The sequence below is a fragment of the Diadema setosum genome, chromosome 18, assembly GCF_964275005.1.
Source record: "Diadema setosum chromosome 18, eeDiaSeto1, whole genome shotgun sequence".
Classification (NCBI taxonomy): domain Eukaryota; kingdom Metazoa; phylum Echinodermata; class Echinoidea; order Diadematoida; family Diadematidae; genus Diadema; species Diadema setosum.
In genome coordinates, this window is record NC_092702.1 from 8,360,625 (window position 1) to 8,386,282 (window position 25,658).

Genomic DNA, 25,658 nt, shown 5'->3' on the forward strand with positions numbered 1-25,658 from the left:
TCGTAATTCTTGACAAAGTACTACTAGTACACTGTACAACGTGTTAAAAACCAAACCGTGTTCCTAAATAAGGTCGAGTTCTGAGAGATCAGCAATTCAACGTGGGCGCTGGCGGCGGTATTGTATTTCCCCCACATGGGTCTCGTCTCGAAACGAGGGGGCGATATTTAATTTTGCTTGCCGATAAGCTGTACATTGCGCCTTCGCGCCAAGGATGTCATGAATTAAATTCGACTTACAGGTGATTTTGATGTATAGCGCTGCATTGTAAGTAGCTTTGGCAGCTTTATATCTATACTTTAGAATATTCCTCACCAACATTTCTCTCTTTCTAGATTTTCTATATCATATTTATTCATTTATCTATTTGTTTAGTCATCATATAACCAAGATGGATGACACTTACTGATAACCAAGTCTTCACTTAATACATTTTTTGTTTTCTTTTTAGTGAGTGTCAAGTTGTTGTTAGATTGTGGGTAAAAGTAAGAGGATGGATTAATCTTGATGCTGGTTTAGAAAGAACATTTACGACGGAAAATAAATTGTTTTTCGGGTATGAACAATTCGGCATAAGATTGCATTACTATATGCTTGTGAGATATGATATTTATGTTTGTAAAATAAAAGGTATATTACCTCGTTTTAATTCATGTAAAGATAGTATAAGGGAAGATTATGATAAGGAAAAATTTCGTGCAAGAAATAATCACAAAGTGTAAGTGCTTCAGAGAAAATGGTGTCTGTTTAGACACATGTCTTGATATGTATAATAGTCTGAGTCACGATATTTCATTGCCTGTTTTTTGAAGTGTTTTGTTTGAAATATTTTGATGTATTATGTGTTTAGATGAATATATGTTTTATGTAGAATAATAACTATCCCAGGGGGAAAAATATAAGAAGAAAAAAAGTCTTCATTGCCATCGGTTTGCGTGATTCAATGCTGTTTGAAGATTGTATTATGGTATATATAGTATATGAAGGCGAGTACTTGGCTGTCTGTCCAATTTTTAATATCTCAGAGAAGTGTCTACAAAGAAACAAGCAAGCAAACAAACAAAATCAAACATGCAAAATAAACACTGGACTAATCAATCAATGTAACTGTCATTATCATTTTCATCATCATACCAACTAGGTTCTAATATATATAATTTTAGATAGCAGGAAGACTTCTGTTTATTTTTGTGTCTGGAAATAAGAAACACTGTATATGCACAGTGTACTTTCTATTTCAGAGTGCCTTTAGCCAGAATCAGGGTAATTTCCATCTTTGCTTTTTGATTATTCATTCAACATTTTCAAATCATAAAGTGGTTAAAAAAATGTTTCATCATCAATTGGGAAGATATGCGTGCTGTCACTGTCTCTGAAAGTTATCATTATGCATAACACCACCTAATCTGTTTTGAATCATTTAAAGAGGATGGCTAGTAACTGATCAGTGGGAATCAGTGGGAATGCTGGGGGACGATTGTTCCAATCGTTGTGGGATTCATTTAAGAGTACATTATATATCTATTGTTGTGTGAAAATTATTTGCTTCAGAATGGTCTCATATGCAAGTAATGTGCAGTTTAATGTTTCCAGGTTAGCATGCCTGTACAGTGACGGGGCATTAAACTGCACATTACTTGAATATGAGACCGCTCTGAAGCAAATAATTTTCACACAATAATAGATATATCATGTACTCTTAAATGAATCCCACAAGTATTGGAACAATCATCCCTCAGCATTCCCACTGATTCCCACTGATCAGTTACTAGCCATCCCCTTTAAATGGCTCCAGGAACATTTGTGTGTAATAGACATTGTACAATCTTATGGTGATTGATGGGTGGCAGTCATTTTGTTAATAACAAGAAGGATGATAATGACAATAATGATAATGATAACAAAAATAACCATTACTTTTATTATCATTATGGTCACTACGTGTATTATTTTTATCATCAGTAGTACAGTGTACTCCCGTTATAACAAACATTGTTATAATGAAATTCTGGTTACAATGAAGTAAAAATTAAGACAGCAACATTATCCACTCTTTGTTTTGTATTGTTTATTTGTTCGGGTACAACAAAATTTCGATATAACGAAAGAAAACTGCTGGTCCTGAGGACTCTGTTATAATGGGAGTCCACTGTACTGTAGTAGTACATGTATTAGAAGTACACTGTAGTACAAGAAGATTAAGAAAATTATTTCATACATATCAACATAAATCCACCCTACATCTCAAATTGCCTCAACTGCATACCACAAAAAAAAACACACACACATGAAAAACAAACAAACAAACAAACACACAAAGACATCACTATATCAACCTAACAGGAGAAAATCAAGCACTTCAAACAGGTGAATTCGCCATTCAGAACTGTCAATGAATTACATAGATAATGTACAATGTACAAGCTGTGGTACATGTACACTGTAGTAGCATTATGTATTCACAATGCAACATTACAAAAAATCAACAGGCTGACTGCACAACACTTTCTCACATGATTACCCAACAGATTAAAAACCAAGAAATACATGTATGAACAGATATGGGATTAGAGACCAACTCCTATATTGCAGCTACACAGGTACCCGATTTGAGCAGACATGTAATAGCACAATCACATCTCCATATTCTTTATACAGTACTCACAATGATGAGATCATTACACAGTAAAATACACTTATTTGTAAGATGCCATTGTAACTTCATCCAGTGAGGCAGTCCTACACCATACATGACATGAGCAAGAAAATATTCAAAAGGGATCATTGGACTGGCAGAAAAAAAAAAACATGAATATTTTCATTGTCTCAAAAGAATAAAACATAAATGTAATTTTAAAAATAAAATCAGCAGAGCTCTACTTTAAATGCAATACCACTCTGGCAGCAGATCTTTTTCAGACAATTGCATCATGGTAGAAACCAGTGAAAAATCTACATCTTTCTTTTTTATTCTTTCCTCTTTTAATTCAATTGCTACTCCCAAGGAAAGAAAATTAGACCACATTATGCTAACTTAAAATGTGATTTCTTCAAACTAGTGACAGTTTTTGAAAGATGTTTCCCCATCACATCTTTAACTTCACACACAGTGGTAGGCTCTGTTGTGATTCAATAAAAGATTTTCAGGAAACTGCTGAGTTGCAATCAGTAAATCAATGTCCAAAACACTTTGCATCTACACAGCAAAATGTTCATTGCAGTGTATGGATGGGAAACTTCTTGGGTATGAGGGGTCATAAAAATCGTCATAACCTAGAATTGCAAGGAACAAAATGGTGCAATTATATATTTTTAAAAAAGAGTAAATACTGATGGTAATTATTGTAAGCTGAACCCCTGCTTTTTGGAAGTGGGATGGTCATGTCCTTTACACAAAGACTGTGGTTTGCAAAGTAGATATACTCTATACAAGTTACAGCACTATAATCATCACTGTTAGTCCAAACATCATACAACTGTAGTTTCAAATATGATAGCCACTTCACTGGCTGGCAGTACAATACCAAATAAAGCACTTTGAAAATTGCGACATTGAACAGAAAACTTTGTACATGTAGTTTATTTTGGCACACATTTTGAAAGTTGCTCATAGCCAGAGCTCATTCACATACATGGAAGTACACTGCAATTCGGCAAATAGCAATAGACAGATTACAGTGCCAGTCACCCATTGTATTTTAAACTGAAACTCACCCCGTCACTTATCAAACACCCCCGGAAGTATACAACTTGTACGTTTGAACATGTCTACAAACAGGCAATAATCTAAACATTGATTATAGGAAAATCCAGATATAATGAGATAGTTGGGACCATTACAATCTTCTCGTTATAATGAAATCCCATTTAAAACAACCAAGAAAATATGGCAAATAATGACAGTTTTACTGTTACAATCCTCTTGTACTCATTAAATTTTGTAGTATCCATGTTCCTTAATAACAGGCTTTGCCCGTTTGTCAAAAACCTTCTCATTGACACTTTAACAAATTCTATATAAATTAATACACCTTGCAAACAGTGTAGGGTTGGGGGTACCACGTACCGTCACCCTAAGGATCTGTAGCTTGTTTATTCTAAAAATGTAATACAAATCCGCCCAATTCTTAACTCAAATATGCCATAAATACTGCAGTTTTGAATGTCGTGACCGTCTCATTGATTATGAATCTCCGTTTTAAAATAGCGCAATTTTAGTGCGTGCGTTCCGTTTTCTTCGCGCAGCTAAAAAGGGAACCTTGCGATCGGCACCCCCTCCCCTCCATAGGTATACACGTGAATTTCACAGCATAGGTAATACACGTGAATTTCACAGGCCATAGGTAATACACGTGAATTTCACAGCCATGCGTCGTTACTGAGCGGATGTGTAATTTTTAGCTTGGTTTGTTTGAGTTTGATTTTCGTTTCTTCGTTTTTATTGTTTTTATAGCTAATGACACTTGATCCCGCGCGTACTTTTTCGTTCTATACGCAAACAGCCATGTTACGCAGGGTGCCGATGGGAAGGTGCCCTGCCGATAGGTGGTGCCCCAACCATACCTACTTTTCAAGACTTGCTCAAATGTGAATGGATTGCAAAGAAGCTAAAGAGCCCAAACATATTTCAGAAAAGACAGGAATCTGCTCACTTTGGTGCACTGACTTTTAGACAGACCCCTCTTGGTATCTCATACACTGTGATGGTTTGATTGATTACAACAACCTTAACAACCATTAAACACACTGAAGCATTATAGCCGTTTACTGACACTCATGTCGCCATATTGTCGCCATTATCAGTCACAGGTTGAAAGGAAGTTAAGTTAGCTTAGTTTGACTTCGGGACCCACATACTCGACTTCGTCGCACCAAAAATCGTAGGGTTGTGATATCTGCATCAGCCACTGAATGTTGGGGTCAATTTCTTGCGAATTTAGATGAGCCTCCTGGACAGACTGTTGCGAGTTCTGCAGTTCTCTGAAATAATAGCAGTCACGGCCGATGACCGGATCATACGGTGGGGAGAGAATGTCTAGAAATGCAGCGGCGCCATCGACAGGCTCAAGGCTGTGATAGTTTCCAGTCCTTGGAGTGAGCAAAACAGTTTCAGATGAAGCATTGATTTCTTGATCGATGCCAAGCAGAGTTGGGACAAGTGTGTGCGGCTTTGGCTGTACATTCTCCGGAAAACCCTCGAATTTCGGGATGGTCATGTTAGTCCAGTCGTCAGTAATGACATTGAATGTTCTTACTTTGATCTTTCCATAGAGAACCTTTAGCAAGCCGTGCATACCGGGATGGTTATGGAGGGGTATCCGACTTCCCTCACGGAGTATAAACACGCCCATTGTCATAACACCGTCCTCGAAGAGGTGCATGTAGCCTACCGGTGCGCTCGGGGCTGCGTCGCCGGCGGCGCCAGCGGCCGCTGATTGTGAGAGGCCTTCGCCGAAGGAGTCACGGGCAGGGAACGAACCACTCTCGGACGAACCCTGTTGCTCACCCTCAAAACACAGATCAGAGGCTCGAATCTTTGTCATGGCATCCTGAATACTTTTCAAATTGTCAGAGAGAACAGATCTATCCCTGAAAGCTACGCGGAAAACATCCCAGGCTTGTTTAGCCAGTTTCTGAATAGCTGCCATTGTGACGCTGCGCTGTATCACGTACAATTTTGTTGTTTTTGTTTTTCACTTCACTTGCATCGTCACAAACCCTGTTACTAGGAAAGGTTTAGCACTAATCAATTGTTGATTATGAATATCTCAATATCTTTCTAAAATTTCTGTATTTATTTCTTGATTTATAAAAATATACAGAAATTGTGAACAAAAATTAAATCAACTCTATGAAATCCTACAACGGACAGACAGATTACATATTCCATCAATCATCCTGGCCAGCGGAAGGCGTTCTCTGGGCTGTGCTGCCAATTGACTGATCGGCAGCTAAGTTTCCACCCAAGCCGCACTAAAATTGGCTTTTGCATTGCCGAAGTTTAGCCGAAAAGATTTGCGATGAGTTGGTAAGGTTCTTTTCTCTTTATCATCCGCGGTTCTCCTCTCATCGTCGATTTTAAGGTACCGTGAATTCCAGTCATAACGTCTGAACGGTATAGCGACACATATATTTCAATAGCTGGGACTGTAGAAAATGAACTGTCGCCGTGGTTAAAGCATAGCGGGCGGTCGCGTTATATCAATGCTTGGTACGCGGTAGTTAAAGTGTAGTGGGTGATTTCAAGTTCGGTGCACGGCGCTTTATATGTTAGCGTTACTGCTAACGTTAAGTCTGCAAACAGGGCTTGTGCTCTCTCGATCTCAGCACTAGCACTGGCAATAAAAGCAAAGCAACCGGAAAATCAGTCGGTGTGAGTGTTGGCGTTTGGGGGGTTTACCTCAAAATGACATTTAAGATTTAGATCTAAATAATTTACATAGCCTTACGTATAAAATAGGCATAGACCTCTAGTTCTAGTCTGATGCCAGGTACGATTGCTGGGCTTGGGTGTTGAATGTTTAGCGAGACAATAAGAAGGAGCTGATCCGCTGTTTTGTGTTTGTGATGGCCATTTACATAGATTGTGCGCTTTTCCCCCATTGACTGACACTAGCTCCCGTGGAAGGATTAATATCATCTTTGTATCTTCATGTTTGGGGCGCTAGTGTATTGTACTTTTGCACCTGTTTGTCAACTGATCTCCAAACATGCACAAAATCACCCTTGTTATTCAGTAACTATAGTAAATCACTTGCATCTGAGTCTCCAAAGTTGAATAGAAGTTAAGTTAGTGGAAAATTGAGCAAAGAAACTGGGATTCCATCAGGATTCTAACCCGAGACCTCTGGATGCTAGCCCGGTGCTCTACCGACTGAGCTATAGAAAGCCCTAGTTCAGTGTTCCTCCCAGAAACCCTAAATTCTCAATGCTCGAATGGCCAGAAGCTACAATGTATAGCAGTGTGTTTGTGTGTGACACACACATACACACTTGAACCTGGCATAAACCCGAAGGATAATTCAACTTGGGGATAAATGCGAGGGATCACCGAAGTGATGCAGTTTTTCACACTAGAGTTCTAGTGTTTACAAGTATTGGAAAAATCTTTGGAAAATTTTGAGCGCTTGAATCGCTGCACTGTACACAAACACAGTACGAATACGTTCAGGGCATGCACTATTCCAGGGTTGATCAAGCGTTTGATACTGGGGTACCGCATCAGAGGCTCCTTCATCGCCTCAAGTATCTTGGAATCCAGGGCTCAACTACTTTCATGGATTTTACACTTTGTTACAGAAAGGGAACAAACGGTTGAAGTCCAAGGATCATCCTCTAGACCTGTCCATGTTTCTTCAGGAGTGCTCCAAGGCACGGTTCTGGACCCATTGCTTTTCTTAACATATATCAATAATCTCCCTGATAAACTTTCATCGAATGTCTGCCTATTCGCAGACGACTGTGTAGTTTACTGTCCCATTAAGACACACAAAGATTGTGTCATACTTCAACGAGATCTACGTACCCTAGAGACGTGGGGAAAGAGATGGCAAATGAAATGCAAGCATTACAAATGTAATGTTTCAATATGCACTTCACAAGGAAGTCTCGACCCATTCATGACACGTACACCTTATCCGGTCATCAATTAGATGTCCAGTCATAAATACCTAGGAGTTGTTTTATCAGACAACTTGAAATGGAATAGACATATTGATACAACCACAGCTAGAGCAAGCAGTATGACTGGCTTCCTCCGTCGTAATCTACATAATGCACCAAGAAATGTTAAACTCCAAGCATATAAGAGCCTAGTGCATCCCCACTGGAGTATTGCTGTACAGTGTGGGACCCTTTCACTCTACATTACATCAAGAAGATTCAAGCAGTACAAAATAGAGCAGCTAGTTTCATATGTAATGACAACAAATGGCAGTCTTCCGCCTCCGGAATGATAAAGGATCTTAAACTTCATCCACTCCCAGAACGACTTAAGCTTTTAAGGATGGGAAGGATTGGAATAATCTGCCGAGCAATATTAAACAGATTCATAGATTTGATACATTTAACGAAGCGCTCCAGCATCACCTCCGTTGTGATTAGCTGCACATCACACCACAGTGCTGAGTGATACTCTGTCCAGAGTTTTTCAGTGTATTCATCCAGATCCAGATCCAGATCCAGATTTGGTCTGAATGTAAAGACACAGCAGCATTTTCTCTGGTGTCATTGTCATTGAAAAGCTAAAATTTGTTTTCACCTTTTCCTCGGCCAAGTCTTGCATTAGCGGTTGTAGCTTCAAAGCGGTTTCAAGAGCGCGTGCGTGAGTGTGTGCGCGAGTGTGTGCTGCCACTGGCCCTTATGACTTTCTCTTTCATTTCTATCTTTTTTGTTTCATTTTCAGATAGAATATATTCCTAAATTTTCCTTTCCTTCATTTCAATCATTTCTTTGTGGTTTTCCTCATTGTCTAACTTTAACAATTTCCTATGTAACCATACTTTCTGCCTAATCGTTCAGATTTGTTTCCTTCATGGGTTGTTTTTCCCTCCAACTACAAGGGTCTTTCATTTCTATACTCTCCAATGTCTTTTTCTTATGTGCCGTTTTTTATGAATCCTTTTCTTTATTTCCTTTACTGCATGTATAATTCTTTCTTTCCTTCCTATTCATTTTTGCTTTCATCCAGTTTTGATTCAACTCATTCTATTATTCTACAGAAGCTAGTGCTTTGTTGTTTAAATCTTTATTTTTTCTTTGCTTTCCTCTTTTCTTTAAAAACATATCCATCTCTCCCTTGCTTCCCTTTATATTGCAAGTCTCTCTTCTTTCTTTCCTTCCATTATCTTTTAGTGTACTCTCTATTTTGTATACCTTTTATTTCATTTTTTTTTTCCAGGTTTAACTTCTTAATATCTTTTCTTTCATTTTCTTTTCCCCCTATTCCTAGCCTTTTCCTTTACATACTATGTATATTCTTTCATCCTTGTCTTATAACCACATTTTTCACAATCTTCTTTCATTCATACACACACACACACACACACACACACATACACCCTCACACATACTTTTTTTTAATTTTCAGTAATCTCTATTTGATTTCTGTAATTTCACATAACAAATACATACGCGCGCACGCGCAAACACACACATACGCACACAACACGAACAACCCCAATCCTCAATCAATCGCTACCGCAACTGGTACATGCTGAAAGGTGGGAAAAAAAGTACATCGTTTTAAAGATACTATAGATGGACTTGCCCTGATTGCTATGAGATAGCTCAGCTACATTCAGATCAATTGCGGCGCTGTGCTGCTGTGAACATGTTTGAGACGTACACCGTGCTGCGCTGTCTGCTCCTGTGCAACGCAGTTATCGCAGAGCGAGTGGCTGTGATCGACATACTTGGAGAAATGTAAAGGTGTCAAAATGGTGAAAATTCTATTTCTGCTGGAGTTGAATCTCACTCAGATGCAAATATTTGAGGCTGTTGGATATTTAGAGTGAGTTCGTGCATGTTTGGAGATCATTTGATAAACAGGTGTGAAAGTACACAAGTACCAATTTCGGTGTTGGTGGTTGGTTACAGCATTGCCGTGCGAGACCCACATTCATTTCCACATTAGATGCATGTTTTATGTGCAAAGACAAAGTCTATGCAAAGGCGATATGGTCACCCATGTAACATACATGAACACTCTAACATTAGACCTGGCTACATAAATCTGAGTCTGGGAGCAAAATTAAGATAGGCCCTAGTTCTGTTTCAAAAAGGGGATGAAATTTGTGGCATTTTGATCCGTAAAGCAAGCCACCCATGATTTGTCCATAATGTCGTACAAAATTTGACTGCCAACTACATACATAATAAACCTATGCTGTTGTGGGCAGTCAAATTTTGGCACGGGAGGTTGAGCCTTGGTGCAGATTTTTTAATCGCGCGCAATCACTTTTTTCGTCACCAGGTTCTTGCAGACCTCGCCTTGCTGTGATTCCAACACCTACTAGTGCTGGGGATCGATAATTGTGATTGGTATCATTTCGGTAATCTGACCGTTGATGTTGGAGCTCGATTTAGGGAAGTTGGATGGGAGATAGCACTAGCACTAGCACCAAACTTGAAACAACACTGAACAAGTTCATTTATTGATACTGGAAATTTGCAGCTACCATTGTCAAAGGGAAGGGGCCCACACTTTGTCACCCCACACTCCCATATGGAGACAAAGCACATAAAAGACATGTGCGAGGGACTGCAAGACAAGACATACATTTGATTGATCCAGATTTTGACCAAAAAGAAGAAGTCTAGGCCTACTGCCTGGTTACTGGCACTAATGACAGTGATGTTATGATTCTAAACTCTAATCTCTAAATTAATGTAGGAAAGATTTTCTTATGTTACCCCCCCCCCCCCCGAATTTTGGCATACTTACCACTCTACTTGTACACTATCCTACCCTTGTTACCTTTTGCACGGATGTGTGCATGCACACATATTTGGCAAATGATTGGGACAGTGTGTATCCATGCATTAGGTAACAAGGGTGGAGTACTGCTAGTGTAGAGTGGTATGACAAAATATACACTACCCTTCTATACTTGTAAAGACTAGTAGAATATTACACATTCCATCAACTTGATACTGACATGCGTTAAGGGTAGCAATTATTCCCCCTGCTTTTTGAAAGCAGTTGGTTAGTCAAGTGCTCTTTCATTATGCTAGAAAAGTGAATTTTTGTGGAATTTTCTTTATATTTTCTTTATATTGTTGTCCACTCATACGTCATAACCTCTAGTAGTCTCCTCATCCAGTAGTTCTAACACCAAAACTTTAAAAATTCATAACTTTTTCATCGATTGTCCAATTTTCCTCAAACTTCCACTGATGTGTTCTACTAATTTTGCTGCTTTCATGCAATCCACATTGCTCTTTGGGTTTGGGTTCCCTTTAAGGTTTGGAGGAAAAGGGATTCAATTCTACTAACGAAACGGAACATTGAACACATATCAAAGCTTTCCCAAATTTAATATCATGGGGAATCTGCATTTGCTATACAAAACCCACAAATTAACAGCTCATTTTCATGCATGGTTCTCGTGGATATATGATGTAGTAAATAGAGAAGTTCTAATTTGCAGATAATGATTGTTCACAGGTACAAACCAGAAAAAAAAAAAAAAAAACACCAAACAAACAAACTTGAAAGCATAGAAAGTTAAGTTGCAAACAGCACATGCCTAGATTTATAATGAGGGATATTCTGTTCATAGACAATAATTCCTAACAAAAATTTGCCCAGTGCCAAAATTATTCAGTTAAGTTGCAAACAGTACATGCCTAGATTTATATGAGGGATATTCTGTTCATAAACAACAATCTGCAACAAAAATTTGCACAGGGCCAAAATTGTTTTTATCCTATCAAGTTATAAGAAAAAGCCTTCCTTCGGTAAAAAAAGAAAATAAACAACCACATTTTTTTAAAAGGCATGTTCACCAACCTGCCTCTGTGAAAGAAAAAAAGAAAGGAGGCAGTGCTGTTTCCATTATAAGTACAGTTAAACTCGCCTAAGTCGACATCGCATATGTCGAATAATCGCGCAAGTCGATGATTTTAAAAAGTCCCGATTTTTCCCCATTGACTTACGTGTATTAATTCACTTACAAGTCAAATTTTGTAAGTCGAATACTCGCCTAAGTCGATGAAATTCCAAGAACACTTTCACGGAAAAACCATTAAATTCACTGTGCCTAAATCGAATAAGATTTTATTGTGCAATAAATCACTGTCAAAATCACGAGACGTCAGTTTTTGTTTACATATAAGACCTAGCCCGACCAGACAGGTGACAAAAAATGATCTAAAGTATCAAAATTCAAAGCGATCGCATGCGATCGTGTTTGGAGGTCTGCTGGTACTAATAGCCCTGTCGCGCTACGTACGTACAGCGACTGGGCTATGTATAGTTGTGCGTACAGCGACTGGGCTGTGTATAGTCTCAGTGTATGTTTGCAGTCTGCGCTGTGCAGTGGATGGATGAAGCTGCCGAGTTTTCAAAGCGGAAAGTAGGGGGAAAGTTACGGGCACGGGTAAATCAGAATTACAACTCTACACGCATTTCAAGCCATGGTATGGTAAACTGGAATCAATCACTGCTCAAATATCGTTCATATATTCACTTCCCCAAGGTTTAACAAGGGTGTAAAGTAATCGGACCTGTGCCAATACTAATGCACTGTCCATGCAAAGTTAGCCGCGGCCCTGCCGGGCGACCCGTGCTGCGGCACACCTCTCCAGCTCTCGGCTCCAGAGTAGACAACATACATGTACATTTATACATAATGTACGTGTGGTGTAACTGTTGTTAAGTCGATTTTTATCGACTTACGCACAAGTCGAAAATCGCCTAAGTCGATATGTTTTGCTCAGTCCCGAGAAGATCGACTTATGCGAGTTTAACTGTAATTGATTTAATTGTTTGTTTACAATTTATCTGTTTATTCATTCATTTAAATGCAGTTTAAAAAAAAAAATGATCTTGAGATTCACTCATATTCCTCATCATTTGTTGAATATCAAACAAAGAATGCTTTCACTCTGTTTCTACCATGCCAGGCACTTCTTCAGTCGATTCACAGGGGCTTCCCCCAAGAAGTCCATGCTCACAAGAGAGGTAAGAAATGAATGTATGCTTTTCACTGGCATTTTTTTGTGTAGTACAGTAGCAACCAACCTTTGCTCTCTGAAACTATAGGTCATTGTGTAGCAGTGTGTAAGTAATCTCACATCTGTACAAAACAAGTATTGAAATTGACTTTGAATTATGTCTTCCCATTGTACAGATGACCAGAACAAGTTTCATTGATATGCATCCAATCATTTATTTGTCCCCCATTTTTTCTATGCCTGCACTAACAGCATGAATACCTGTTTGAGATAAGTCTATGCTCTAGCTTTGATTTCATATTCTCTTGCAATCAGTGAAACACTGTCTATTCATAATCCTTTCTTTGTTTGATGTTTCCCTTTAACTCTTTTTCTGCAGGAAGAAAAGGACTTTGAAACTGAAGTGAACAAAATAGAAGTGTAAGTACTGGTATATGTTTTGGAATACATTGTACCAATAATCGTAGGCAAGGTTTAAGACAAATTTGAAAGATGATTTTGATATGTATATCCCTCTCTTTCCATATATTTTTAAATCTTATTATATATCCATGTTTAAATTGCAATCAAAGCTATAAAAAAAAAAAACATGTTTAGTGACAACACATTTGATGTAGATCAGTTGTTATGGAATAGACATTCAAAAGAAGTATTCCCTTTATATGCTTTTAATTTTCATGTGCTGCTGAATTTCAAATTCAATCAAACCGTATCAACAAAGCCTTTCAGATGGGTAATAATAATATGGGAACCTTTGTACAAAAGAGTTGGGGTTTGGTGAAAAATTTATAGTGATGACATCGGCTCAAGCTTATTTTTACAGTGTGTTGTTCAGGGTATTGTCATGTCAGAATCTTAAATAGGAAATTTGGGGGTACTGAGTATTGTCTCAACAAGGCATGTGGTGACAAAATACAAATAATCTAGCATTCTTTTCAGAAGTGATTTGAGGTAGGCCATCTGACCATGGACCTAGTATGACAGCATTAAATGATGACAATGTGTGCATTGTTCTTCATAGTCGCTATAATACTATTCGTACATGTAATAGTTTACATGCATTTAGATATTCAATCATTTGTCCTTCCAAATTGTTGAAAGTTGAATTGATAATTGTATCACCTTGTATTATATATTTCCTTTTATTGATGAAAAAAAATAATTAAATTGAATTGAAAATTTTTGAAATTTTTGAAATTTGTTGATACCTCCTTGCCTGTCTGTTGTTCTGTGTGAGCAGGCTGGATGAAGCCACAAAGAGGCTGTACAAGGACATGAGAAAGTGTATCGAGGCCATGACATCACTGTCCAAGCACCAGTGTCGGGTGGCCCACAACCTCGCTGCCAGCCCCATCCTCAACACCGAGCAGGAGCTGAAGACCCTGGAGGGCATCAGCGCCTCCATCAGCAAGATCGACGAACTCACGCACGAGCTGGTATGTATACTCGATGCGGTTTGTGTCCGGTCTGATTTCGTGCATTTGTTTGTGTCTGTTTCTTGGTTTTTGTTTGATTGTTTGCGTGTTTCTTCCAGCCCACACGCTGTGTCATTGGTAGGAATGTTGAGCTCACGGGCGAACTTGAATGGATTCTGTGCATGGGTGTGTTTGTGTTAGTCCACTTCCGTTTGTCCCATTTACTGTGTCTTCCCTCTAACATCACCCTCATCAAAAGAAATTGAAGGGGTCAGTGCAATATAGTGCTAACCCACACTTCTGTCAAAATTGAGTTACATGCATTTTCATAATCCTTATCCTTCACTCTAATCTCCGTGAGGATATCATATTTGAATTCAACAAATAAGATAGTAAAAAATGCATGCATTTGTGTTTTATTAATGTACAATATATGGACTTTCCAAACATTCAACAGCGATTATCTCAAAATGACTATTATGTGGGTTAGCACTATATTGCACCGACCCCTTCAATTATCCACGCAAGGAGATATAAATCCATTCCTTGGTATCTCTTTAAATGTGTCTGTCCACTTGTAATCATGTTTTTCTGATTGCTGTGGATCATGTTTTCTTTTCTTTCTTTCTTTTTTGACACTGGTTCACCTCTGCAGGATTTGCAGATTCACCTCTGAGCTAGTATGCTTTGTGATTCTGTTTGCCTGTCTCGGTCTAAATCTGTGTTCATATTTTTATGTCCAACCCTAAATCATTATTTTTTATGCCTCCGCCACGAAGTGGCGCCGGAGGCATTATGTTTTCGGGTTGTCCGTCCGTCCGTCCTTCCGTCCGTCCGTAATGAATTTTGTGGACAAGGTAACTATCGAAACCTGTTGAGGTATCCTAATGAAACTTGGTGTGTGTGTGTGTATTAGGGGGTGAAGTTGTGCCTATCAACTTTTGAGTGCACATGCTCAAGGTCAAAGGTCAAAAGGTCAAGGTCAAATACATAAAATGTCACTATTTCCACCATATCTATTGAATGCCTGAAGATATTTTCTTGAAACTTAATGTATACATGTTTTACCCAATTAAGATTCTCTGGTGAAAGTTTGGGTCATGAGGTCAAAGGTCAAAGGTCAAAAGGTCAGGGTCAAATACATAAAATTTCACTATTTCCACCATATCTATTGAATGCCTGAAGAGATTTTCTTGAAACTTAGTGTATACATGTATTACCCAATTAAGATTCTCTGGTGAAAGTTTGGGTCATGAGGTCAAAGGTCAAAGGTCAAAAGGTCAAGTAAAAATATTGAAACTTCTTTTTTTTCTCTGTACCTTGGAAAATTGTTCAAGGTATCTTCATGGAACATAGTATATACATAATACTGACTGGAAGTGATTATCTAAAGAATGTAGGGTTCATGGGGTCAATGGTCAGGGGTCAAAGGTCAAGTGCAAGACTTCAAAATTTTACTATTACCCTCATATTTATGCAATGCCAGCAGGGTAATTTTTTTACACTTGGTGTATGCGTGTGTAACCTAATAGAAATTCTCTGGAAAGTTTTTTTTTTCTCTTTTTGCCTCAAAGGTCAAAAGGTCAAAGATCAAGTGAAAGTGCTGAACTAACTTTTTCCTCCATATCTCGGAAGTGGCTCAAGTTACCTTGAAACTTAGTATATATTATGCATGTTCTACCTGAAAGTAATTATCTTATGAATTTTAGGGTCAAGGGCTAGATGAAAATGGTAACAATTTACTATTCAATTCAGAAATTGCACTTTTTCTCCACACCTGTACCTTGAAAATTACTCAATGTCTAAATGTATGAATGGGTCAAAGTCAAGTTAAAGTCCTTAAATCCCTAGATACATGCTCTCCTATTCATCCAATTAAACCTACGTCAAGGAAGGTGAACATTCAGCACATTTGTGACAAACTTGTCATTCCAATATTTTGCCAATTTTGTGAAAATGTAATCACACAGTGTCCACATGTACTATCTACACCTATTGGGAAAATCATGCATTATGGCGGAGGCATACCAGTCGCCAAAGCGACATTTCTAGTTAATATATTTATTTCCCCTAAACATAGCCTACAACTGCAAAAGCTCACACGTGATCACAGAAATATATTAAGTTCATCTGAATACTAGGGTCAGTCTGTGCAGTAGTGGTTGATTTTGTGTCAGTGTGTCTGTTTGTTGGAATATGTGTATATGTATATAGTTATATTTGTCATGTGTCTCACTGTACACTGTCTCAGTTGTTGAGATCTATGGAATGGCCTGTTGTTTCTATAGCCTCATTTTTCTTTTCTTTTTTTGCAACCTTTTGTGTATGCCTGTGTGTACTACTTAGGTTTGTGTGCCAGATGATGTTTTTGTGCTACGGGATGATATTTTGTAGAGATGGGAAGGTCTTTTGTTCAAAGGTAACAGGAAATTACCACAACGGATGACTGGCGAGAGATGGAACACACAGAATAATCCATATTGAAGGGATTGAAATGCTATTTATGGTAGTTATTTGTCACAATATAAAGGTCAAGTGACTCCTAATCTCTTAGAACTATCATTTAAGGCCTGAGACTAGATCATTCTGTATGTAACTAACAGTAAAAGTCATTATAATATATAATTATCACTTTAGGTCATATAGAGTCATATTGTATGGGTTAGTTCTTGTATTTAAGAGAGAGTAATAAATACCTTCAATTTTGGCAACATCACAAACAAGCCCACAATTAGCTAGCTGTGCACAACTTTTCGCAACTTCCACAAGTATCTTTTGTTCCTTGTATGCATGAAAGCTGTGGTGACACTAGCAAGACTTTGCGAAGTTTAAGTTCTGAAGAGTTTTGCCATTGTGACCACAAACTTGCAGAAAACTTCTCAGGAAACTTCTTGTGAAACTTCCCACTCAAAGGAGGGAAATTTCCCGAACCCCCACAAAATGTCCTTGAACATAGCTGAAGATTATGCAGTCTAAACACTCGCAACTGAAACTTTGCGAAGTGTGTCACATGACCAGTCCACTGCCTGTTTGTGGTGGTGCCTCCAAAATGGATGCTCATTTCAATGTACGTGTGTGCAATGTTTATGTTCAATCAATAGCTGTCAGACGGCACACTCTTTCTTCTTTGTTGGGCATGTGCGCCAGTTTAATACCCAAACTTTGAAAACTGAAACTTAGAGGATTTTAGGGGCTAGTGTGAATGGGCAAGCAAAGCTTGGGAAGTTTTGTGGGTGTGACCGTGGCTAGTGTGTACCCACATTTTGTACCTCAATGTTACCGTATAACACACTTTATTTGTCATTTGTATGTAACATGAAAATGTTCTCGTGTGGGAGAACATGAGGCTCAGGAAAGGACTGACTGTGGGTGAACATTACAAATGGTCTGCTATCACTTTATCACATGTATGCTGTCTGGCATTTAAAGGGATTGTACAGTTATGGTTGAGACCTAACATCAGGTTTCTAACATTTTTGGTGAGATAATGAGAAACCTCATTTGAAATATGAAAGAGCATGTAATTCCAAGAAAAATTCAATGTTTATTTGATGAAAATTGGTCTTGAAATGGCTGAGATATCCAAAAAGTGATCCTAATAAAACTTACAGGCCACTTTTTTATAAGGATCACTTTGTTTAACCTGTTTTTGGAAATCTCAATCATTTCAAATCCGATTTTCATCAAATAAACTTTTAAAGGTAGGGAATCCCATTTGTACGCCTTAAATGAAGAGTTGTATAAATACAGTGGTATGTTGAAGAGAGTATTATTTTAGAAACTCCCATAAAGTATTGAAAGTGGAAGGTAACATTTAGTACATTTTTTTGACCGTTAGATTTTGAATTGAATTGTTTTCGGGGCTCACCGTAAATTCCAGTACATTACTGGGCTACCTTTGCAGACCCTTGTACTGCATGTGTGTCCATCATGTATATTTTGTGAAGAAAGTTCATCAACACTTACAAACATTTCTATATACATTCTTGCCACACACTCTATATGTTATTACATCAGCTCTTGTACTTTTAGATTTGTGTTTATAGATCACAAATACAGAAGAATGCAACAAAAAGGCTTAAGTGTGGCTGACACACAGAACTACTGAGTAGTTGAGTTTTGTGCATTATTCAAATTTTAGATAACTGTTGACTTCCAAATTTCTAAGCAGTGGCCTAAGCAAGTCCCCTGAGGTTCATATTTAATGTTTTGCTGCATTTTGGGAGGTCTGTAAAAGGTATCCCCTACCTTTAATCCCCCTTTATAGAATTGTATGCTCTTTAATATTTCATAAAGTGATTTCTAAATATCTTGCAAAATGTTACAAGCTGAATCCTCACCTCATCCTGTACTGTACAGCCCCTTTAATTTTGGGTAACCTCCATAAGATTGTGCATGACTTTGCTTCCCCCGTCCAGAACACCAGTGCCACTAGGACCATGGTGGAGCCGATGAAGAAGTTCAGCGGCATCTTCCCAGGGATCTATGTGGCCCTGAAGAAGAGGGAGCAGCTCCTGCAGGAGTATGGCCGTTGCCAGGGCAAGCTGGAGAAGTACCAGGACAAGGAGCGGACAGGACCAAATCTTGTCAAACTGGAGGCAGTAAGTGCATCAGATGATGATGGTGGTGGTGGTAGTGATGATGGTGGTGGTGATGGTGATGGTAGAGGTGGCAGTAGCCATGGCAGGGTTGATGGTGCAGTTGAGGTGTTCATAGTTGTGGTGTAGGTGCACATGATAGTGGTGGTAGTGGTGATGGTAGAGGTGTCAGTCATGGTGTGCTAGAGATGGTAGTCATGGTAGGGTTGATGGTGTTGATGGTGCAGTGGAGGTGTGAGTGTTGATGTACACTTCAGGTGCTGTTGGTGTGGTAGAGGTAGTAGTGATGGGGAAAGTGGTGGTAGTTGTGATGGTGGCAGTAGTGGCAGAGGTGATGGTGTTAATCATGGTAGGTGGTGTACTTCTTCATCATTGCATTGTACAGATATGACATTACCAAAATGTTCTACACTTTGCTCTTCCTGGCGAGATAAGAGAAATGTGTTGCCATGGTTACAGTCACCCTCCTCCTCCTCATCGTCTTCATCATCATTGTTGATTTCTGGGTTTCTCTTGTCTCCACAGAGCAAGAAGACGTTGGAGGCGGCCAAGGAGGAGTACGAGAAGGTTCATCAGGAGCTGATGGAGGGTATGCCAAACTTCTTTGAGGCTCGTATTGAGTACTTCCAGCCCTGCTTTGAGGCCCTCATCAAATCGCAGGTGAGGTATCTGACCCCCTAGCCCTCTCAACCCCCTGACCTCTTTAACCTCTGACCCCTGAACTCTTGAACCCTCAACTCCTGGAAGTACATGAAAAGTGTGTATATTACTTTATTTATGTAGAATGGCACAGAGTATGCAGTGTAAGGAAGAGGGAATGAGAGGAAAAAAAGGGGTAGCAAATGAGTAAAAATCTAAATATCAAGTCCTAGATCCATTCTGTTTAGTTGTTTGTGGTTTTGACCAAAAGAAAGTTAGTACATGACTAACTGTAATACCTTCCACGTAATTCAAATAATGTTAATGAATTTTCTTAACAAACCTATTTACATGATCTTTTCTCCTGAATATCGGATATTCATGCATACTTGTGAGTTAAATGAACATTTCTGCAGTACAGATAAGATTCACTGATTACCAAAGAGTAAACACTTCAGCCCACCTGAGCTGAATGGCTCAGATGAGCCATTGCGATTGTCTGGCGTCAGTCGTCCAGTGTTCATCTTGCGTCATTTTCACATTTTCATCTTCTTCTTGAAATGCGGGGGCCCATATACCCTGAATGATGAGGGTTTTGCCCTGTGGACCTGCAGCAATCCTCAAATATCAAGATTTTGACAATACTTTACCTCTATCAGGTGGAGTCTTGTTCTGATACATGGACTTCTCTCCATATTGTTTGACAGGTCCAGTACTACACAGAATGCTTCAAGATTTATGTGGAGATTGCCGCCGCCCTGGAGCACAAGGAGACTGTCCAGAGTGACGAGGATTTCGAAGAGGAACTCCATGCCAAGCTGAACGACATCAGGGCCCTCTCTATCGTGGTCGATGACTAGGAGCAGCCCTGTCCTCGGTTGTGTTTGTCTGTGTCCCGAGTATTTATTGCATTTGTGGATTCAGTGAGTTTGTGATGTTTGTCAATTCTGCCATTATGATGTAAAATCACAGAGGTCATTGCGATAAACCGCAGAGGTCCGTGTGGCTATCACCACATTTAAACAGGTGCCAATTTTGCTCTAAGAATCCTTGCAAAATATTCATATTCCCAGTTGAATAGTTTTTGTGTAGATAATACCAAGACTTAACTGAAGTGATCAGACAACCAAGAAGTCATTGCAAGTCATTACTCATGGATGAGTTTTGACTTGGTGCTTGTTATTTAATTAATGTACTCGGCACTGCCTCAGTTACAGTGTACTGTATACGCCGAATATTTCGCGAGGTTTTTATTTTCGCGAATTTCACGAGTCAGGTGCTATTCGCGAAATTAAAGACACGCAAAAATATCGACTCTATTCTCGATGTGAATTTGACATACGCATGTACATTTCTTCGTTCAGTACAGGACTCCACAATCGCGAATTTAACCACTCGCGAAATCGTCGGGAATTCCCGATTCGCGAAAATTTACACTCGCGAAATATATGGCGTATACAGTATGTTATTTTATAGCTAATTGCTGGTAGTCATGCCCCACAGATTTGGCAGTTGCTTATGTTACAGATCGATGTTGCTGTGCTGTTTAGTCTGATGGCTATAGCACTTTCCAGGGAAGCAACCAAGTCCATGTTGCTCACAACATGTGACATTAGTTGTAGTAATAGAAACTGTCACAGCAACTGCTGGATATCATAGAAGCTGGTTGTTTTGAAGTAGGTATGATTTATGAGTCAAACCTGCCTATAGCGTCCACCAAAGGGAGACAAGAAAGTTGCTGTTATAGACAGGTAGCCACTATCGAAGGGGTTTTTTAACGTGACTTTTCTCTTGAGGGGAATTGTTTTTAATGGCCGTATACGGCAGGTGGCTGCTATAGACAGGTGGCTGCTAAGGCAGGTTTGACTCCATTTGTTTTGCTATGCTTTGTTTGGTTCTTGTGATGAAATGATTTTTTACCCTTTTTCCAAGCCCTTCCTTCCATGGATTACCCTCAGGATAATGTGAATGTGTGTTTGCTGTAGATTTATGTTCGTATGACGATGCATTTTATATACATCAGTGGTTACATGTGTTTGTATAAGTGTGTGTATGTGTGTATGTATGAGTCTGTGCTTTGCCATTCCAAGATGTGTCTGTATGGTATGCATTAGAAAATTTCCTTTGGGACTAGCATGAATATTAAAAAAAAAAAAAAAAAAATGCTGTATCTCCCCATGTGAAAATTTATGCAATTGAGTATAGACGGAAAAGCGCTACCTTTGCTAGAGTAGAAAAATATATCTGTTATCTATATATGTATACCATTACATATGTTAGGCACATATAAATGTAGTTTTCAGTTGCTGCAGTTTTAGTAAAGTGTAGTTAAAATGATGAAGTATAAAGGAAATAATGAATGGGAGTTGTGGTTACCAGGTAGATGCAAACCTGTTCAGTATTTGAGCGTGCTACATCAAATCTATTAGAACTGACTGATAATTTGCCCTTCATGGATGTAAATAAACACAGGTTATTCATCGTTTCAGTAACTCGATGCAAGAACCATTAATTTCAACGAATAGGCAAAACCCACTGCTGCAAGGGATCAGAGCTATCACTGGTTATCAGATGGATCCCAGTAGTCTAGTGGATACGATGCCTGTCCAGCATTCGGGAGGTTGTTGCTCTGAGAAAAGTTTAATCAAGGACTGATTTCTCAGTTTCAGTTGGGATGGCAGGTTAAAGATATGACATGTGCACTTTTGGAGCTACTTCTCATTAATCGATTCAACTTTATGCAGAGTGGAATGGTACGCCTGCTTCTCGCAGACAAGGAGAGCCAAAGACTTGGTTGTCTTCATACATTTGGCCCCCTATTAGAGCGTAAAAATCACATATAAACATTTATAGATTCAATTTACAGATAGATTCGATGGATTCACTTACATGCAGAGTGGGATGGCACACTGACAGGGAGAGGAAAAATTTGTAGTCCACGTGCATCTCGCGCTCTTGTCAATTTTATGGGGTAAAAAATTACATCTGAAGATTTATCTTGACTAACCTGAAGGAGTTGGTCCCTCCTGCCTGTTTGGTTTTCCTTGAGATTATCTGTAACAAGACCTGTGCGAGTGTTACCATGACCCAATTTTTTTTTTGAGTGTTAAATGATGCCCACCATTATCCTTTGATAACACCAGATTCATTGTGTCCCTCTTCCACGAAGAAGATTGGCGAAAGTTGACATACATTTTACTCTTCTGAACACTGACATACTGAGCATTGCCATTCAAAAGGGGATAGATGTAGCCTTTTTTTTTTTTTTTGCTTTGTTTCTTTTTTGGTATGTCTACCTAAAAAAGTGCAGTGTTCTTCACCCCTTGTGGAGATTCCCTGCTCCAGTTTGCAGTGCTGATGAGGGCTGCACTGTCATAGGCTCCAAATTGCCGTGTAACGAGCTCCGCCTGGGATGCTGATCAGGGAAGGGGTAAAGGGAGGACAGGGGAATGCCAAGCCGGGACCTAAACATTTGCGAGGCGACGATTGATCAGATAATCGGCGGAGCTACACGTCAACAATTTACCCTTGTACACACGTGTGTGCATGCCCATGTGAGTTTGCCAGATAGAAGAAAAAAAAAAATGACATGTAGGACAGAAATACAGACCGTGTGTGTAAGAAAGGGAGAGAGAGTGTGTGTATGTATGTATGTGTGTTTGCATATGTTTGGATGTGTTTGTCATGTGATTTTGGGCTGTGTGTCTGTGTGTGTGTCAAAATGGTCAGATATCATACGTTGTCTCTGAGTGAAAATTTAATTTGCTCTGTCAAATTTGTAGATTTGTTGTCACGCAATTCCCCCGTGTGCATTTCATGACTATATTGGGGTTGCTATTTTTAAAGTATTGCTTGTTTGTTGCACAATTGATTCAGAAAATGGAGAGAGAAAGCCCCTTAGGAAATCTTCGATACAGCTCTACATGTTCTGTCCTACCCACGCCACTCTAAGACCCCGTTTACAGTGCGGGGCCGGGCTCGGCCGCCGCTCAGCCATGGCCGAGTCCGGCCTCAATTGCGCGGCCGAGCCTCGCAATTTTGTCCGTTTACACTGCTGGGCTCGACCGCGCTTTTGATTCAAACCTTTCAATATTTTGTCGTAGTGGCGCTCTGCTTGTAAACAAACGCAATTTGGTATTGTCTGGTTTTCAGACCCTTTGCCAAATGAATTCCGTGGCGACGAAGTCGCCGTTCGGGCAAAGGCCTTTGCCGAAGGAAAAAATCCTTTGCAGGACAAAACCACCTTAAACTATACTAGTTTTCGACATTGAGGGGGTTAATATCCTGAATAGCGAAAGATACAGGCAGAGTGTTTGGAAGCCAGACTAAAATTGGCCGCGCAATTGGCCGCGCATTTGGCCCAGTTTGCGTTTACACCAAGAAGAGGCAGGGCTCGGCCGCGGCTCGGCCGCGACCGAGACCACCTCCAGAGCGAGGCCAAATGCGAGGCCAATTTTGGCCTCGCATTTGGCCTTTTGCGCGTTTACACTGAAGCGGGGCTGGGCTCGGCCGCGGCTCGGCCGCGGCCGAGCCTCGCAATGTAAACGGGATCTGACACGTACCATGATTCCTTAGCATCAGTCTGACAGCGTATGAGGTTGGATTGTGCCAAAGTTGGAGAAAGAGATGAATAGAAGATAATTTAGGGAAGAGGTTTAAGAGAGATGGTTGGAATGAGTAGGAGGGAAACGGGGGAGAGAAAGTGTGCACTGTCCCAGACGATGAGATGATAATTGTTGAATCTAAGAGGAGTGACAGGGGTGGCTTGATTAGATTGACCTTTATTTCCTGACAACTCCGATCAGTGAGACACCGGTGATCACTGCGGTCAGTCCCGAGATTCCCGCAGACACTGTAGAAAGAGACTGCCAAAAGAGGAGTCGGGCGGCACTGATCGAGGTGATGCTGGGTGTTTTCAAACGCACGCGCGGGCCCTCTGCTTGCCCGGGGCTCCCAAACTTTTTACTGTCGATCAATTCAGAGTATCGGAATACTTTTTCCCAGAAAGTCCACACTTCTGTGCCAGACTGCTGGATCATTATACGATGCAAACAGGAGTGTACATCTCATCAACTTGGCATGAACAGCATCCTCTTTCAGCATGCTATGTCTTTGTTCATATAATTGGGGGATCCAGTACTCTGCATTACCCAGGGATATTCCAATTGGGCAAACAGATTTATCATTTTGTTGTTTCTATTATTCCTCTTGCCCGAGTAGGCAGTTGAAAAAATGCACATTGTAGAACCCCGAGATAGCCGTTTCATTTTGCAACGTAATGTGTGTGCATTTTTGGAAGTCTACGTTGTCTGAATATCAGAATCCTGATTTGTGCTGCAATGTCTTTAATTTGATGATTTTCTTTATAACATTCCTAGTAAACAGTCATATAAAACAAAACAAAGCAAACATCGCCATACAAAAGAATATGGTGTATGGACAATTATCATCTATATAGGACGCTTTAGTGGCGCATTAAAAACGCGTATTGTAGTCCGCTCAATTTTTACCGTTCAATATCAGAGCATATTAAACGAAACGCATAGGCCAACGTATTAATTCACCATAGGCTACCATTGTTACTTGCCGTTCAAGATCACATCATATTCAATTCTGTCTCGTCTATCGCGCGAGCGCTTGCTGAATGCGCAAACGCTTGCTACGAGTGCGCGTCATTTTGTTACAATTCACAAGCGTGCAAACATCTTGCTAGTTGTTTGTTTCATACGCAGTTTTAGGGGCTTCCCCTTTTCAGCGCTGGGATGTGACTGCCGAGTCAACTTCCAAGACGAGTAGGAGCCGGGTAATTTTGTGCAGTTTATGCTTGCTCTGCTTGATTGTATAGATGATAATGATTATATTGGATGGCCTTGATTTATGGAATACCAGGGAATATTGTACTCGTTAGGGTCAATATTGCACTCACTTCGATTCGTGCAATATTGGCCCTAACTCGTGCAATATTCCCTGGTATCCCATTCATAGCCATCTGGTCTTGAATATAGATTGTCATACCTGGAGTACAATATTGTTCTATGGAGTAGATATTTTTATTTCTTGTCAGAATTTTCCCCCTCAGAATATACACTTTGAAGGTAGCATGGTGCAACGTAGGTTATTTGGTTTTTATTTGATTATTGATATTGTCATGAGTATTAAATATATGGTTTTGGTAATGTTTTATCATTTGCTAGCTGTTTTCATACCACTTGAAAGTGCAATAATATGTGTATGAAGAGTACTTTTGTATCATGTGAAGTGGTTCTGGTGTGGTGGTCCCAAATATCTACTTATGCCCGTATGGTATTACATATGAATATATTTATTG

At 39.6% G+C, this 25,658-nt stretch overlaps 2 protein-coding genes across 2 annotated transcripts; one reads left to right on the forward strand and one right to left on the reverse strand.

Annotated features, from left to right (window-relative positions):
• Positions 1-2,084: 2,084 nt before the first annotated feature.
• Positions 2,085-5,652, reverse strand: LOC140241627 (2-aminoethanethiol dioxygenase-like). The gene has a single exon (XM_072321365.1). It carries the CDS (start codon positions 5,646-5,648, stop codon positions 4,827-4,829), a length of 822 nt encoding a protein of 273 aa, XP_072177466.1. The 5' UTR covers positions 5,649-5,652; the 3' UTR covers positions 2,085-4,826.
• Positions 5,653-5,889: 237 nt separating this feature from the next.
• Positions 5,890-21,281, forward strand: LOC140241781 (bridging integrator 3-like). The gene is made up of 7 exons (XM_072321533.1): positions 5,890-6,028; positions 12,628-12,685; positions 13,058-13,098; positions 13,919-14,114; positions 18,512-18,694; positions 19,217-19,351; positions 20,038-21,281. Exons 1-7 carry the CDS (start codon positions 6,021-6,023, stop codon positions 20,188-20,190), a joined length of 774 nt encoding a protein of 257 aa, XP_072177634.1. The 5' UTR covers positions 5,890-6,020; the 3' UTR covers positions 20,191-21,281.
• Positions 21,282-25,658: the final 4,377 nt, after the last annotated feature.

What these genes read in the sequence shown, in the direction of transcription:
- LOC140241627 (XM_072321365.1), bottom strand. Translation starts at nt 5,648, where the DNA reads ATGGCAGCTATTCAGAAACTGGCTAAACAAGCCTGGGATGTTTTCCGC.
- LOC140241781 (XM_072321533.1), top strand. An exon ending in GAAGTGAACAAAATAGAAGT is followed by an intron (nt 13,099 to 13,918) that starts GTAAGTACTGGT and finishes CTGTGTGAGCAG; the next exon opens with GCTGGATGAAGCCACAAAGA. An exon ending in ACGAACTCACGCACGAGCTG is followed by an intron (nt 14,115 to 18,511) that starts GTATGTATACTC and finishes TCCCCCGTCCAG; the next exon opens with AACACCAGTGCCACTAGGAC.